Below are 16,387 nucleotides of genomic sequence, written 5' to 3'. Positions count from 1 at the left end.
CTTTGGACACATGATAAGTTGTTTCATGGCTTTATCACAATTATACTGTGTATGCACATGACTGATCAATTGCTCACTATTTATCACTTTGATTAAATTTCTGGGGGCATGTCTGAAGGCAGAGATTGTTCTGCTTCATTACTGTGTTCACAGCAGTCCAGTCAAATTTATTTCAAATAGTGAGTGGAAGTAAAGCACTTGTCTTGCATGCTGCTAACCCGAGCTCTATCGCTAGCACCACATATAGTCCCCAGAGCATGCACAGGAGTGATTACTGAGCACTGCTGGGTGTAACCCAAATGCCTAAATCCAGGACAAAACAAAAGCAAATATTGTTGAATGTAGGGATGACTGACTCAATAAACGTGCTTATGCTGCTATTGGCTCCACAAAGCAATTTGTATTCAGCGTTATCAAAGTTATCATGTTAAAAAGAAAAACAAAAAAAAACAAAGTCATCATGTTGTAATACACCTAGATAACATTATTCAAACAACTCTGAGGGGCATATATACACTTTTGGAGTTACATTGGGTCTGAGAACTAGAAATCAGACAATCATCCCAGTCAATTACAGCTGCGTGTTTAGTATATTCAATTGCTTGAAAATAAAATAGGAAAATCTTGATTTGTGTAACACTGCTTACTATTATGATATATAACTACATTTGAAAAGCTGTTTATTTCTTATGTTTTGCACTTTGTATATTCTGTAGCAAATCTGACATGACAGTAATGCTTAAGAGCAAGATCACAAAATCCTCAAAATCAAGCTTATTTTCTGTGTTGTGGTCAAGTTCAGAAAGAAGATCTTTGTATTTTGATTTGTTTTCTTGTCCCTGTGAGAATAAAGAACGTAAGTGAAAATCTATTTGATTGTTTCACAGGTATCAGACAATAATAAATTGTTAACGACAACTAGCATGTGAAGTTAAAACCAATGCTCCATTTGGACCTGGTATTAAATCTTTGCTGGAGTCATTTCACTGAATTCTAACAAAGGTTTTACTAAGTATGTACTGAGTATTCCCACTGTGTAGATGCACGTTGGGGACTAAGTGAAACTTTAGTAACTTTCTCCAAGCAAGCTGAGATTCATAAAGCTTGACTTCCTCATTTCAGAGCCCATATTAAGCTTGCCTGCCGATTTACAACTCAAATATCGCATATTTTTATATTTTCAAATTATGATCTCTGTTATCAAGTTATCCATTAGGTGTTTTATGGAGCGATTGGGTTATTTAGAAATAGGAGATAAAATAAACTGTGAGAAAATATGTGCTTTGTAAGGGACAGGACAGATAGGACAGCAGCCTGAGTGCTTGTCTTGCAGGGGGCTGACTTGGGTTTGATCCCTGGCATCCCATATGGTCCACTGAGCCCCATCAGAAGTAAGCCATGAGAAAAGAGCCAGGAGTAAGCCCTAAGCACCAATGGTGTAGCAAAAAAAACAAAAACAAAAACAAAAACATTAAAAAGTGCTTCGCCAAAGATTGTGCAGTTTGATCATGAATCATATCCAAGTTCACAGTTTGATCATAAATCATATCCAAGTTCACAGTTCTCCTAAACAGATTGAAAGAAAACATATGAAGAGTACATAGATGGAGACACTTTTCTGTTTTCAGCCACAGCTTCTGAAGTATCTTCTCAAGTGGAATTACAATGTTACTTGACTCACTGTTCTAAGGAGCTGTTTATATATTTAATTCAAGCCCAAATGCTATCACATGTGCTAGCTGCGAAGCTCTTATCACAGCAATGGGTAAGGCACTTAAGAATGAGAATTCATTGTCTTACATTCTTCTTTCCCTAGATTCTCCTGTACTCACATCAGCTTCACTTCGAGAGAGTGAGTGGAATGCTGTTGGAAGGACCAGATTCTACCAAGGGGCAAGAATTGACAAACCCATTAATAAAAGGCATATGGATTAAAAGTCAGAGATAGCTGTAGGTCTCATTTTTAGTACTGCATGCAGTACTAAACAAATGAAGTTCACTGAGGCCCAGCCACCTAGGAACTGACCAAACATTAGAAGTTCTAACACAAATCTCACCCTCAGTGTGACCTCTCCAGCAATGTCCCCAATTTTTCACCCACCATCCCAGTCTGCCCCCTTGCAAAACTTCATAGTATTTTATTTTAACATAATACTTCATAGTATTATTTCAACAATACTTCATAGTACTTTATTTCAACACAAAGGCAAATGGAAGTATCAAAACTTAGATCAGCAAAAGCCAATTTATGCCTCTTCTGCCACTCCTGAACTGTTTGTATGCTCTTTTGTTGTGGACCTGGTAACTCTTCTGTGAAGTGATTACTGAGGAGAGTTCTATTGTACTCCACAGGCGATAAAAAGCCCAAGGAAGGCATCAAGACTGAGAACAATGATCATGTTAATTTGAAGATGGCGGGTCAGGATGGTTCTGTGGTGCAGCTTAAGAGTAAGAGGCATACACCACTTAGTAAACTAATGAAAGCCCATGGTGAACAACAGGGTTTGTCAATGAGGCAATTCAGATTCTGATGTGACAGGCAACAAATCAATAACACAGACACACCACAATGTTGGAAATGGAGGATGTGGATACAATTGATGTGTTCCAGCAGCAGACAGGACGGATCTACTTAAAAAGAGAACCTGCTACTTTACTTTAAAACTCAATTCCTCCAGACCAAGAAGATGTTCACAATTAGAAAACCACAATTCGATTCCAATATGTGCTGACTATTATGTATAGTTTTCTCTATTATCTCATTGTCCCCTTACCCATTCCTTCATTGTACAGAAAGTAACTGATGTATGTGCACAAGTGTAGGATAACATAGCCTCAGGTAGTTTAGATTTACTGGGTTACTCCCACCACAGTGCTCCCATTCCTCTGTGTTTATTTGTAACTTCTTTCTTTGTGTTCTGTTGACTTGTAAATATTGTTTTTCTCTTCTCCTTGAGTCCTTTACATAGTTTATTCAGAGCCAAGTCCTTTTGTATGGGCACAGGAAGACTGTAGCAAATGCTATGCTTTTGTAACCTGGGAGTCATTTGACTCTGCATGTTATTTTCCTCCTGGGCATCTGTTCTCTAGAACCTAAGCTTCAGCTGCCCTTACTTCCTAGCACCCCCAAAAGCAGGGTCCTGATGAGGGACGGGACGAGCAGTGAGTTGTGTGCTACCCTGGCATCGAGATGGGCCTGGCCAAAGTGCCTAATGCTTAACTGTAAGTTAAGAGCTTGGTCATGGACAAATGCTATCATGATCCAAACAGTGATAACTAGTTTCGTACCCTGCTAGGGTTAGGAATGATTAATCTGGCCTGAGTGCTGCAGTCTGAGTCTGTGGCAAGTTGTTGCCAGGAGAGCTGCCCTATAAGCCTCAATGTATTTCTTACTGTGTCCATACAAAAATAACTAGTATTAAGATGTTAATGAGTTCTTGGACTAAGGAAGGAGGAAAACCTTAAGAGGTATTTTGCCTGCCAGCCTTCAGGAAGGGCTTTTTTATGTTGATTTTGCTATCTGACTGTGTGTAGCCTAGAGGGCAAGGTGGAGAGAGACAAGTAGGGGGAGAGACTAGCAAAGGGGGTCCAGAATGAAAGAGGAGAATCGAGAAAGTGGGATGGAGGAATGAGGAGAAAAAGTGAATGAGATGAAAGATTGAATAAACAGTAACTAATCAGCAACCAGCTTGGTCCTTGTTCTTCCCTTGCCAGTCCTTGGCCAACAGCCTTCCTGATCCAGCCCATACACAGTGGCTTCAGAGCACCGAACGCGGGCGGTGAGACAGAGCCGCCTGGAGAGCCAGCGAGCACACACCCTTCAGCGTGTGTAGTGTTTTACACACAAGTATTGCATTTTTTAAAGCTAAGTGGCCAGTGGTATATTTTGATCGACATCAGTTAGAGACAAGATGGGGAAAAATTCTGGTTCTGTGAAGATACCCCCTTTCTTCATTATGTTCATTCAGCTCTTATCTTTATATTCCAGTAGGTTATTTTGCTCTCAATGTTTAATAAAAAACCATCAACAAACAAAAATAACAAAAAAATTCTTGCCAGACCTTGCTTGATTGGAGAATTTTAATGTTTTCCATTTATCATTGTAAAACCAAAGACAACTTTATAGCTTTTTTGTACGTTGCTGTTACATGTCTGGCAATCAGTCTTTAAACAGGGATAAGTTACTCTAAAAGAAATTAATTCTAGATAGTTTTCCCTTCAAGTCAAGTGTCTTGTTTAAATAAACCACTTGTTTAAAAAATAGTAAATATGTAATAATTATCATATCCTACAATGGTGTAACTAAAGTCATTGTCTAAGGATTTACTGGGCTGGCTGATACTAGTTGAGCTGTCTTCTGTGTTATTGTTTAGGCTCATCAAGCTTGGTGGTTTTCTATGTAACTTTCACTTGAGATGTGATGGATCCTACGGGCCTAATATTTGCTGGTGTGGTGCACGCAGTTGAGTTGTGGGGCTGGGACATTTCTATGTTGGAAAGTGCCAAGTGTGACTGTGGGCTGCTGTGTCTTTGGGCAGAAAGGGGAATCTGCAAGCCCCAACCTGAGAGCTGTGAGCCAGTCAGTCTACCTGGGAAGATTTGGTTCCATCATGTTCTTTTTGAGATTAGTTGTGGATCTGGGCCGTTTTCCTGCTGGTAAGATGGCAGGTGTGTGCAGGGGCGGCAACAGGTGGGTAACAGGTGGAATCTTCCCATCCCCATTCCAAGAACCCTTCAGAGATTTCAGCATGAAGACTGGTTCCGCCTGGAAGGCTTGAGTTTCTCATCGCTCTTTCTGAGATTAGTTGTGGAGCTGGACCTGAGTAGCTTGCTTTTATGTGCTCAAGTATGACTGGTTACAGAATGCTAAGACTATGCAAATTGATTTATGAAAAAGAAGATAATCTCCTGAGAACCCTGGCCTCAACCAAAAAGTCCAGCTCAGTTTACCAGAGGGCTCTCCATGAGTATTTTGGGGGAGAGCCCAGTTAATCATGAATAGTCTTTTATTTGTTCCAATCACTCTGGAACACATGTCTGCCTCAGGGAAGTGCACACAGACATGGTTGGTCTAACACAACATTTTTTTTCAATTCTTGTTTACGCCAAGGTTAGTTTAACCAAAGAGAAGGAGGTAGATACCACGAGGTGAGTTGCCCTCCACTCTCCCCTCAACAGTGTCTGCTTTATAATTCCTCTCAATCCAGCAAAGAAGGGAGAGTCCTAAAGTGACCTGGATGTGTGATCTCATGCCTCTGACTCGGTTTGACTCCTAGACCTACATGACCCTCCTCGTGAGCATCACTGAGCGTCAGCCTTATATGCCTCCAGCACTTTCCCGGTAAAGATTGGGGGGACTGGCTGATCCCACAGAACTGAGCATCACTGCCTCATTGTACCTCACATTGAAGTGCCAGCCTAGTTGGCCAAGAATGGCATGGAGGTACCACCCAACCTTTTGAGAACATTTTGAGAGTGTTCCCCCAACCAAGGAAAACATGTTTAATATTGAACATTTTAAAATAACACTTTTTGAAGGAAAATGTAAAAATAGCTCTTTTACAATATCATTCCCAAAGGTAGTTAGCAAAGCTGTCTGCTCTGCTAAGCTCATCTTTCAGCATAAAGTAGTGCTCAATAAACTTTTGTTATTGCTGTTGTTGTTGTGCCACACCTGACAGTGCTTAGAGCTTACTCTTGGTTCTGAACTCAAAGATTATTCCTGGTGGGCTCAGAAGACCATATGAGGTGCTGGAGATGGAACCTAAGTTGGTGTGCGCACGACAGGAGGCCTACCTTCTGTACTATCCACTCCAATCCATCAATAATCATTTTTTAAAAATTTAAAGTAATATAATGATGCCTTTTAGCTAATTCGTGACCTTCAGGGTAAGATAGGATGGTGTGTTCCCTGTTTCTTTGTCCCTGTTATTTCTCTTACCTCTGTAAAATTCCTAAATTGTGTTTGCAGCAGATTTTTGGCTGTAGCTTTTCCAAGTTTACCATCAGGGTCAGAAGAATTTCTGAAAATCAGGGCTATGGTGGCAATGGCTTTTTCCAGATCTGAGCCTTTCTTCAGAGCTGTAAGAAAAAAAATATGTATATATGTACATATATACATAATGTGTAGTATAGATTAGAAATATTCTATTCACAAATATGGGGCTATGCCTCTCAAAAAAAATATGGAAGCATTGTTGAAGGTGTATGTTACCACAGCTCTATCCTTGTATTCTGTCCTTTAACTGGAAATGGGAATTGAGGAGGAGCTCAATTTCTTCATCTTTAAATAGTGCAGAATAAAATTTCCTTGAATAGTACCTATAGTCAATAGAATTAGAAGATTTTTCCACATGCTTATGTGAACTTGGGGAAATCTTTCCTCTTCCCAGTTCTTTTTTTTTGTGTCTTTATCATTAATTTCTTTTATCATTTAATGAAATCATTCCATTTAGTATCATTTGTTATCATTTCCATAAATGGAAATTTATTATTCCATTTTTTAATAAAGTATCAAAAATTTGCTAGATTTAACTCATGTCCTTCAGGATACATTACTGAGTGAAATGGATTCTTGTTCTTGTTTGTATTCTATGACTGATGAGGAAGTGGTAGATTTCCAAGTTATAGGAGAGTCCTCAAATAACAGCATCTTCTTTATTTACTATGTTCCAGGTGCCTTTCAACATAATCATATTTAATTCTTAGTAAAACCCAGAAGGAAGGTACTATTTGTGTCTCCATTTTGCATATTGAAAACCAACAGATCGGGAGATTAAAAATCTTAAGGTCATATTGTTCAGAAATGACAGGGGAAAGGTTTGACTGATTTTAAAGACCAAAGAAAGGTCTGCCACTTTGGAACACTGGTCTCATTTTACTTTTTAATTTATTTGCTCTCTCTCTCTCTCTCTCTCTCTCTGTGTGTTTGTGTGTGTGTATGTGTGTGTGTGTGCTTGTGCCAGGGGTCCATCTGAAGACCTCCCACATATGCAGCATGTGCTGTACTGCTGAGTGAGGTCTGCCACCTTGTAATATCTTTCTGTAAATAAGAGCCTCTCCATGGAGGCTGTGAAATGTGGACATCTTCCAGCCTCTGCTGAAGTTCAGGTTGGTTTGACTGCTCCCTAAACCAGGACGCCATCTGGACTAACAGTTTTCTCTTCTTTCTCCTTTATTCTTTGAAGTCCAGTGTATCCAGCCCTAAAATAGCATATGCTCATGGTCAAAACAGAAAATATTCAAAAAGAGAGAGAGAGAGGGAGAGAGAGAGAGAGAGAGAGAGAGAGAGAGAGAGAGAGAGAGAGAGAGAGAGAGAGAGAGGGCCCTACTGGTTATCCTACCCACACTGATGAAACTTTGCTAGATATTTTGTTTTCCTGTTTTTTATAGTTGGGTTCTTGTCTTAAACTCAGCATGCTGCTTCCTGATTTTCTGCCCTGACTGCTTCACAGAGTTCTGAGTGAATATGGGAAAGCATATTGCAAAGGGCTAAGTGTTATTAAAAATGCAAAGGATTGACATTTCTCTTTCTGTGTTTTTCATGGACCCTTGAGTGTCTGAAGTGGGAGGTGTGGGGGAGGGTGTTAAATCAGGCTACTTCATGTCAACCTGTCCTGATACTTCCTACTTCCCTTTTTAATAATTAAAGAAATACAGAAATATAAAAACTCACATTTTATTCTCCAAACAAATATAGTTCTGGGGATAGCATGGTGAATAATCACAAGAAAACAATGCTGGATTTCCTGGCATTTATGTCCTGGTAGAAATGGAAGATGAGCAACTGTGGAACTCTTATTCTAGAACAGCCACGCCTCCATGGAATGGACATGATTGAACTAATTTAATTCTTACAATGGCTGACTAAGGTAGATCCCGGTATCATTCTACTTAGAGATGAAAAACTGAAGCACAGAGAGGTTCAGTAGATTCTCAAAATCACACAGCCAGTCTATACATTCCTCATAATGCACACTGCCGCTAGATGCTATTTTTCATCATTATGTTCTGTAGGTGGACTGGAGCTATAGCACAGCCAGTAGGGCATTTGCCTTGCACGCAACCAACCCAGGTTCAATTCCTCCGTCCCTCTTAGAGAGACTGGCAAGCTCCCCATGGTGTATTGGATATGCCAAAAACAGTAACAAGTCTTAAAATGGAGAAATTACTGGTGCCCGCTCGAGCAAATCAATGAACAACGGGATGACAGTGCTAGAGTGCTACAGTGCTATATTCTGTAGGACTACTTTCTAACCCTCCAGACTGACATTGATACTCTTTCTTTGTGCTTCTCTGCTCCAGTAAACATTGAAACACTTTTTCATCTGTTTAAATTATTTCTGCAATTAGGACTATACTACAAAATGTTAAACAAGTCATAAGCAAAATAAAATATTTTAGCCACACTTAAAAACTATAAAGAAATAGGTTGTTTTTATTTGGAGAAGGGTGGTTGTTGACTCACACCTGACAGTGTGAGTGTCTTACTCGTGGCTCTGTAATCAGTCATCACTCTGGGCAGTGCTTGAGAGACTGTATGTGGTACCTCGAAAGGAACTAGAGTTGGCTCGGTGCAAAGCAAGACCCTTAACCCCTGTGCTATTCTTCCAGCCCTAAAATGATTATTTTTGTTATTTTTTAAAAAAATAATTTTGGACCACATTGATACTCAGGGTTTACTCCTGGCTCTGTGCTCAGGAATCACTCCTGCCAAGATTTGGAGGATCATAAGGGCTACTGGGGATCAAACACAAGTTGCCACATACAAGCAAATGCCCTTCCTGTTATACTATTGTTACAGCTCTAAAAATTTTTGTATAATATAATTTATACACTTTACACAAATAAAAAATTTATTTCAGTATGGGCTCAATATAAAAATATCATTGAGATGTTATACTTTCTGCCATGTATAATCAATATGTATAGCATTGATATAAAATTTGCACTTACAGCACACTTCAATTCAACCTATCTTCCAAGTTCTAATATGTGTATATGACTTGTGCCACTGTATTGAACAAAGCTCTAGAGTGTATGTCTTCTGAGGGCACATGCTATATTTTACTTAATATTTAAATTCATTCCAATTTATAGATTGAAGTAATTTTGTGTTCCCAAATCTTTAAAAAGATGTTTTATGATCTGTCAAGTTACCTTACACATTTGTGTAATTTAATGGATGTTTGAAGATTTATCAGCAAATTACTTTATAATGTGGTATTCTTTGATATCCAATTATTTTTAGCCATTAAGTCCTACCATTATAGAATCCCATAATAAAAGACCTTACCTTTTATTGAAGCCAGCTGTTTGGATATTGAAGTGCTGCCAAATAAAAAAAAAAGCATAATAATTCTAGGAGTTTGGATTTTGGTATATGCATCTAAAGTTAAGCAATACAATCTTTAAAATTAATTTGTCTTCAGCAAACATTCATGAAGCATCCACCTAACTTTCAAAATCCTTTCTCAACTGGGAAGTGGTAAAGAAGTACTTGGCCAGCTAATTGGCCAATTGCTTCAAAGAAAGGATTTGTCTTTATTGCCAGGTGATCATATTACTAAATTTCTCCCCAGAGAGAAAGAGCAGAAAAAAATAGAGAACTTTCCACATAGGCTCTTCCATAGCCTTTCCTATTTCCAGGTAATAAAAAGAAATTATGCAGGAAACCTAAGAAGCCATATTTTGAAGTCACATAAGCCTCAACTCTTGCCTAAATCAAAACTAGAATGCTACATGAAAAAGAAAAAAAGCCCTTCATTGTATAAAATGTTGGAGATTTGAAGTGTATTTGTTCAAGTAGTTTCATCTATCTAAATGATAATCTAGATATGTTCTGGAGGAGTAGGAATCCATTAGTGAGTGATAGAGACTTGTTCCTATTATTCAAGGTTTACAACAGAAGACAAAGATGTCAAAGAGGTCATTCAAAGAAAGGATGTGGCAGACTCCATCCAGAAGACAAAGAAGACTGCTTAGTTTACTAAAGTTTTAGCGGGGCCTGATGAATTGGTAGGGGAAGTATGCTCTAAACAGAGGGCACAGTTTATCGAGAATTTGAGGTGGAAGAGAGTGTGGCATGATTGAGAACCAAAGAAAGTCAACATGGCTGAGCCCTGGAGAAAAAAGGAGAGAGTGGTAGCAAGTGAGGCTGCAATCGTGGGGCAGAACTGTAGTGCATGAAGCTTTATAAAGCTGTCAGGTTATTCTCAGGAACATAAAAAATGACAAATGTGATCAGATTGCTATATGAGAAATTCATTTCACCTATAGAGAAATTTAGGAACATTGAAAGGGGCCTGGTGGGGAGGAAAAAGAGAAATTTTCTTTTAAAATCTTGCTGTTTGACTGGAGTGATAGGTCAGGGTGCATGACTTGCACACAGCTGATCTGGGTTCAATCTCAGGCATCTCATATGGTCTCTGAGGTCCAGCAGGAGTGATTCCTGAGTGCAGAGCTAGTAGTGAGCTCTGATAGTGGTCCCCAAACAAAAATAAACAAATAGTAAAATTCTTGCTTTGATAAAGAGAAAATCAAAGTTTGCTTGTTATCTTATCCCTCAGTGGCTAGAGTGATTTTGCAACAGTGAATAAAAGCATAGAACTTAGCCTTATCTTGACAGTAACTTAAAGGGAACTTGATTTTTACTTTAATTTTGTTTTAGTTGTTGGTTTTTTTGGCTACATCTGGTGCTTAGGGTTTACTCTTGACTCTGTGCTAAGGGATCACTCTTGGTAGGGCTTGGGGCACCATATAGGGTGCCAGGGATTGAACTTGGGGTGGTGATATGCAAATTAAGTGTCCTACCCGCTTTACAATAGCTCCAGCTCTGGGAACTTGGGGTTTAAGATTTACTTTAGAAACTGTCCATTCATGAGATCATTACCTTTGGGGGGCTCATTTTCTTTGTTAGAAAAGGTAGCAAAACGAGCTTTAAGATATCTTAGACCTTTCATGCTCATGGTGAGCTCCTCTTGGTTTTCTAAACTTCTGCACAATGATTGCCTCTTTGATAGAATTTAAAAATATGCAATATTTTCATTTTGCAAATTCACTTCCAGTGTGGCTTCTGGTATTTTCCGTGGCCATATATCATCTGTGTGATCCTTGAAAGTAAAAACTATGCAATTTGTCATAGTATCTTCTACTCCCAGCCTAACAAATACTAAGTACTTGCTAAGTGTTTAAAAAAAAGTAGTTTTTTTAAAAATTAAGTTGGCCCCTAATATAAAAATACCTGAGAAAGTAACTTATTAAGCATACTTTTACATATTTGAATGATATGAAACAGTTTCCTTAAGTCATGGATAATTTGAAAGAATATGCTGTACAGTTAAAGTCACACATTTTCAATTTTTATTTATAAATGTTTATCAGAGGCAATGTAAGAAATCTGTGTTAATTGCATGATTATTTCAGTTTTAAAATACACTTACAAAAAAAATACACTTACACACTTAAATAAAACACAATAAAGGGGGTCCAGGTATCACTGACCTTTTTGGCATTTTCCTCGGTGCGAGGGTGGATGATAGGGCTGCAGTAGGATTGGGCTCCCCATCCAGGTGGAGTGCTTGGTCCTGAGTACTGTGCGTACAGCCACACATGCTCTGATCTCCTGTTGTGTGTGCGTCCTTCCTAAGCAACAGTCACTTGCTCGCGGTTACTGTTATTCTTCACACCATGACAACTCCATGAATGGCAGTTTCAAAATAATTTTTCTCTAGTGTTATTATATGGAAATATGAAACCACTTATATGTTCAGCAAATAATTGAGGACCTAAGGTTAGACTTTCAAAAGATGCTGGAGCCTCAGAAGAAAACAAAATTATTCAGGAACTTTTGTCTCCCAGAGTTTTGGGTTCAGACAAGTAATCACACAAGAAGTCAAGCCTGGGAACAGTACCATATGTGAAGGAGATCCATAAAATTTCTGCCAAAGAAGGTCAGAAGAGCATCCCAAGGAGATGGGAGAGCTAAAAACAGGAGTTAAATAGGTAAAAGAACAAGGAATACACACCACAAAGAGAAGGAAGGGCTTGTGTTAAATCCAATGATAGGAGAGCATGTAGTGATTATAGAGTATAGGAGCATAGAAAACTGCTGTGACTGGCGCAGATGACCGGGGAGTATGACTTTAGTTAATGAAACCATGTCAGTTAGACCAAACAGGAACTTGCAGCCACAAGATGAAATTTTCATGTTATCAAAACAATAGAAAATGATTTGTGAATTTTAAACAAGGAGGCTAATAAAGTTAAATTTTTCAAACTGGAGGGGGCTGGAGCAATAGCGCAGCAGGTAGGGCGTTTGCCTTGCACATGGCCAACCCGGATTCAATTCCCAGCAACCCATATGGTCCCCTGAGCACCGCCAGGGCTGATTCCTGAGTGCAGAGCCAGGAGTAACCCCTGTGCATTGCCGGGTGTGATCCAAAAAGAAAAAATAAATGTTCAGATTGGAGGGCCTGAGAGATACTACAGTGGGTATGAGGCTTGCTTTGCAAGCAGTTGACCTGGGATTGATTCCAAGCACCCCATATGGTCCCCTGAGTCCCAAAAGAAGCATTCACTATGCTCAGAGCCAGGAGTAATCCCTGAGAACTTGGTGTGGCCCAAGTGCAAACAAATAAGATTGCAAGAATCAGGCTGGCTTCAATGTTGATTATGGTTTAAAGAGGTGGACATAATAAATGCAACAGACTAGTGGGAAACTATTTTATTTGTGTTAACTTATTTATGTAAAAATAAAACAATGAATGTCAAGTCAGTCAAATAGCCATGGTTCATGGAAGACATGACCAATAATTACTTAGATCACTGGTACGTTGCATGGTGAGTGGAGACAGAGCTAAAGAGAAGCTAAGAGTGGTCATTCATTGTTCCAGACGTCAAGCTGTCTTCAAAAGCACAACCACTTTAATTACCACATCACTGGTCATTATTCTACCGTCACTGTGGCCTTGTCACTGTGTCATTATTTGCTTCTCTTAATGTGTATTCTTTTCTCCTCTTTTCTGACCAATTTCCTCAGCATTTTTCATTTAAATTTGGAAGAGACAGAAGGTTTGATTGATTTTACTCATCACTATTGCCCTAATGAGTCAGAGTTTTCAAGTCAGTTCATTTGTAAGTCATTGAAGGTCAGCCTATGCAAGGTTCTCCCGCACATGGGCAATGACCCTCAGTCAACCCCAATGCTCAAGTTAAAACCTAAAGCTGGTTTTTTCAGCCTAGATTTGAATCTGAATTTAACAATCCCTCCAGATGATTACGACATGCACTCATGAAGTTGTTGGTAGTGGCTATCAAGAAGCCCTGGAGTTTCAAAGCCTGACTCTGAAACTAGTTGTGTACCTTTAAAACTGGATCTTTAAAACTATGAAGTTGACTTTCTCATCTGTAAAATAATAATTTACTCATGGAGTCATTATGAAGGTGGATGAGTCAGTATTGAGGAAGAGCTCAGTACATAGTCTGGTCTATGAGGAACAATTAAAGAATAAGCATCACAGAGAAGTTAATGTCAGAGATGACAGTATCCTCAGGTCCAAACTCAGATGCCATCAGAGCCATCCATGGAAGGATTTCTTACTGCATTTAGGAAACTTCCTTACAAAAAGAATCATAAGAGTGAAGGCAATGTAAGAAAATATGTATCATTCTTTGTCCTCAAGAAACAAAATTGTATAATAGAAAATTGCATAAGTCAGTGAAAGTTGAATTCTCGGAGACAAGCTCACTTGATAAATAGGGGTAGGGGTGAAGGTTAGCAATCAGTTAGAAATCAGGCACATGGGGAGAGAATGTGGGAGAAACGCAACATGTTCTGCTCTCAAGTGGCCATTAAATAAACTAGTAGGAAAGTAGCCTGAGAGGTTTTAAAGAATCAGTGCCCTGGAGTATAAGGAAGGGCAGACAATGGATAGGAAGAAGGGACAAATAAATATAGGAGGAACAGCACGATGATGATGATGATGATGATGATGATGATGATGATGATGATGATGATGATGATGGAGGAAGAGGAAACACTTGAAATCAGGTTATGCTGATAACCTTCTCATCCAGGTTAAATCAAACTAGTATTCACAAAACAAAAATAAAACAAAACAAGCAAATAGAAAACCATAGCAATAGCTACAGACAGTTTAGATAATCAGGTATTATGTTTTCCTATATAAGAATATCATTTTACTGAGGAATATTTGGGCTGTCCAGACATAGCATTAAATAATCTGGGGCAGAAGATTCAAACAAACATATTACCTGACCTTTGACAATAGGTGGGTGACACCTGTAGAAGTGAAGGAGGTAACAGTTTGGGGAAAGGAAATGTGTGATTGGCAAGCAGGTATTCTGACAAATGACTGTACATGGACTTATTGGCAACCCCCTAGAATCATTTGCCTGAAGGTTGCAGCAGGGGGTTCTTGTATCACTGTATCACTGTCATCCCATTGTTCATCTATTTGCTCGAGCGGGCACCAGTAACATCTCCATTTGTCCCTGTCACATGCTAGTGTAGCCCGATGGCATACTGGGGGCTCTTTCAGGGCCAGGGGAATGAGGGGAATCTTGTAAATCAGTTTAAGAGGCTGCAGGGAGCATCAGATAAGCACCTTGTTAACAGTGCTTGAGGCTTATTTGAATAAGAAAAAAATGCTATCATGTGGGGTCCCATCCTGTCCCGCAGGGAGGACCCCTCGTGGGGCTAAGGAGGGGACGTAACCGAATGAACAGACACAGAGCCAGAAGGAGGAGGAGAGAGAGAGAAGTTTATTCACAGCAGTTACAATACTTATACCTCTTGGTGGGAGGGGGGTGGTATGCATGCTTAGACCCCCATAGGAACAGTAGTAGAATGTTGATCAGGCATGGCCTTTGGCTAGTGAGACAAATGGTGAAATGATAAGATCACAGGAATCCCAAGCAGCCTCCGGTTGACTAGACGATAAGAGCCGGACTCTGTAAGATGGCTCCCTACATCTCCCCCTGTTTTGTTTTAAATTAAATGTGGTCAGGGGAGGCATTGTCCGGTATCCCTTGTGACACAAAAACTCCATTTTTGCAGGGAGAGGAGGGAAGGGATGATCAGGTCTATGCAGGGGGCTCCTCACAGGCCCTATCAGTCCCCTGGTCTTGGAGCAACCTCTATGCTATACCGGAATACCTCACAGGGAGCCGGGCCCGGGTATCAGCCCTCCCTTGCAGTGCTTTGCCTGGCAACCTGAACCACAAGAATAAATCCCTGGGAGCCCGGCATCCTCAAGGTAGAGAACTAGGGGGGGATGAGGTTTGAATCTGAACGGAGATATAAGCGTCCTGCAAATCAAGCCAATGGTAGTGAACCTATATAGGCTCGACTTTAATACCAAATAAAGCTGAAGTCTTCATAGCAAGGGAGAAAAGGACTCACAGATAAACAAAGGAATGGGAGTGACTCGGGAGCACTTTGATGGATGTGACTGATAAACCTAAGCTCCTAGTGGCAAGGGGGAAAGGACAAACCAATGATATCCAACATCTCCCGCTTTTCTGTTTACAAAATTACAAAAATTTGAAATAGAAAGAGGAACAATTCCAAACACAATACAGTCTTATAAATTGTAGTAAAATTTCAGTCCGACCCTTGGCCAGAGCAGTGCTTGTAGTAGTAAAGCGTCCAATTGTCCTGCACTGTCCAAGGGTGAGGCAAGTCACCAATGATGAGAGTCATTCAGTCCCATTCTGAAGAAATGAAGTGTCTGGATCAGAATTGAAAAGTTGTTTCTGCAGCAGCAGCAGTAGTGGTCACAGCAATGAGTCCTAGAGGAGCAGCTATAGGAGTCTGATGAATTTCATGAAATACTGGATCAGGCAGGGAGCACTGGAACAGGAGCATCACAACTTCTGTCAGGAGTCCTTCAGCAGAGGGATGCAGCCATTCTCTGGTCAGGTTCACTAGCAGTCATATCTGTGCAACCTAGCTTATGTTTGGAAAAAATACTTTTTAAAGTTATTAGAGGCTTCGACCATTGGGGTTTGGTACATCTCCACGCCTGTGGATAAAGAGACAGAGGAAAAGCTCCAATACAAATGGATATCCTAGAGAGAAATGAGAAGGTGTTCCTGTTAAAAGTCATTCCTTCCTCCTTTGGAAACTGAGGCACCTGTGAATTCCAAGGAAAGGGTAAAAGTAAAGAATTATTAATCCAAAATATGGGGTCCTGGCGTTTTCCATTCTACAACCTGTAAAAGAAGGATACAAGGAATGCTCTTAATGTGGCCTTGTGATATGATAGAGGAGCTAGAGGCCTTTGCTGTAGGCCTTCTGATGCAAACTCCTCCTCTGGTTTCCTTGTGGCTTCCAGCTGAAATCAACTTGGTGATGGCTTGTGGC

General features: G+C 39.8%; 2 protein-coding genes across 2 annotated transcripts; one reads left to right on the top strand and one right to left on the bottom strand.

The window, feature by feature from the left end:
• Positions 1 to 680: 680 nt before the first annotated feature.
• Positions 681 to 11,612, bottom strand: SNTN (sentan, cilia apical structure protein). Its single transcript, XM_004616490.2, has 4 exons — positions 11,503 to 11,612; positions 9,296 to 9,330; positions 5,942 to 6,081; positions 681 to 839 (listed from the first exon to the last, which is right to left on the bottom strand). The coding sequence occupies exons 1-4, from the start codon at positions 11,610 to 11,612 to the stop codon at positions 681 to 683; spliced, it is 444 nt and encodes a 147-aa protein (XP_004616547.2).
• On the top strand, positions 1,762 to 2,662 carry LOC105943277 (small ubiquitin-related modifier 2-like). The gene is made up of 3 exons (XM_012934487.1): positions 1,762 to 1,852; positions 2,353 to 2,506; positions 2,560 to 2,662. Exons 1-3 carry the CDS (start codon positions 1,762 to 1,764, stop codon positions 2,660 to 2,662), a joined length of 348 nt encoding a protein of 115 aa, XP_012789941.1.
• Positions 11,613 to 16,387: the final 4,775 nt, after the last annotated feature.

Source organism: Sorex araneus, chromosome 4 (assembly GCF_027595985.1).
Source record: "Sorex araneus isolate mSorAra2 chromosome 4, mSorAra2.pri, whole genome shotgun sequence".
NCBI lineage: Eukaryota > Metazoa > Chordata > Mammalia > Eulipotyphla > Soricidae > Sorex > Sorex araneus.
The sequence above is the reverse complement of the archived record's forward strand: the minus strand, read 5'-3'. Positions and strand labels throughout refer to the sequence as shown.